This window comes from Chaetura pelagica, unplaced genomic scaffold (assembly GCF_000747805.2).
Source record: "Chaetura pelagica isolate M959 unplaced genomic scaffold, ChaPel_1.0 scaffold106, whole genome shotgun sequence".
NCBI classification, from domain to species: domain Eukaryota; kingdom Metazoa; phylum Chordata; class Aves; order Apodiformes; family Apodidae; genus Chaetura; species Chaetura pelagica.
In genome coordinates, this window is record NW_009954222.1 from 3,087,730 (window position 1) to 3,089,053 (window position 1,324).

The window sequence follows — 1,324 nt, forward strand, 5'->3', positions numbered from 1 at the left end:
GGGAAAGAGCAATGAGAATGATAAAGCAGTAAAACAAAGAAAGAAGTACAATAGCCCTCAGTTACTTGTATACAGTTAGACATTCATGTATGTACACATTTAGGCATGTACGCAAGTGTTAAATATGGATAAGCACAGAAAACTGCCAGGTTAAAGCCAAAGATAAAACCTTGAAAACCAATGCAAAATAGCCCTGAGTAGCATTCATCTAGTGACGAACTTTAAGTTGAATTTTCTAAGAATCAGAATGCAGTTCTCCAAAGTAGGAATAGGCAGGCTAGATACAGGCTTCCCCTCCACCTCCCCAGAAATAAACAACTGTAAGATACAGTGGAAAATAAAACTATGTTTAGGTGGACAGAAAATAATGAAAATCCTTTAAAAGGCAAGTGAGGACTTTTTTTAAACCGTAGTTACTCTCTCTATTAGCTAAACAGGTAAATGCTAAATTACAAAAAGCCATCTATTAGATTGAAATTCCCTCTAATTTGTCTTCGGAGAGATTCAAAGGACCAGCTGATGTGGTAAATGCAGTATATGACAATTACATTAGCAAGCTGCATTTACCTGTTTTCAAGTACTGCTGCACACTATTAGGCCTTAGGTTGTACAAATGAGGTGATATGGGTTAAAGCAGAAAATAGCCATCTACTTGTGATAGTATGTAGATAAGGGGGCAAATAGTGGCAGCGAATGGTGGCTAAAAATCTGTGGGTTTGGGTTGCTTTTCTTCCTTCCAAAAAGTTAACCTAATTATTTCTGAGAAGTTTTTATTCACACCATTTTTTGCTTCATGTTCCATTTAGTTGTATTCATTGACTTTTCTAGAGAACAGTTAATTTCCTATATTTAAAAAAGAGTCGTATCTTAAGGTACAATTTACAAATTGAAGTATAGCGAGTTGAACGTATATCTGACTCATAAAAACAAATGTATAAGCTTTTTAAGCAAAAAAAATTACCTTTAGAGCTTCTGTAGCCTTACGCAGTTCTTTAATAACAGATGATAATGCTTCTGGATTTATCCCCTGTTCACAAAGCCTCACACAAATAGACAAGGTTTCCATATCCAAGCCAGTGTTTAATAGTCTTGAAATCTCAAACAGAACTGCAACAGAAAAAAATGAAAGCATTGTAGTCCCTATAGATTATGAAATTCAGTGATCAAAAATGTTATTAATCACCATTTAATTTCTACAGCTGAGTCTGTGAACATAACATTTATGGAAAGCTCATGGCAGTCTTAGCCTCAACAACAGCATTCATATTCAGCTTTCCAGCATAAGCTTGAAGCCACAGCTTTTAAAAAAAATACCATGCTCTTC

The 1,324-nt window shown here is 35.0% G+C and overlaps 1 protein-coding gene across 1 annotated transcript in view; it reads right to left on the reverse strand.

The window, feature by feature from the left end:
• Window positions 1–1,324, reverse strand: part of MZT1 (mitotic spindle organizing protein 1) — a 2,770-nt gene that overhangs the window by 812 nt on the left and 634 nt on the right. Inside the window, exon 2 of the mRNA XM_010003511.1 lies at window positions 962–1,107. Coding sequence (XP_010001813.1) covers window positions 962–1,107 — 146 coding nt within the window. The remainder of the gene's footprint in view (window positions 1–961; window positions 1,108–1,324) is intronic.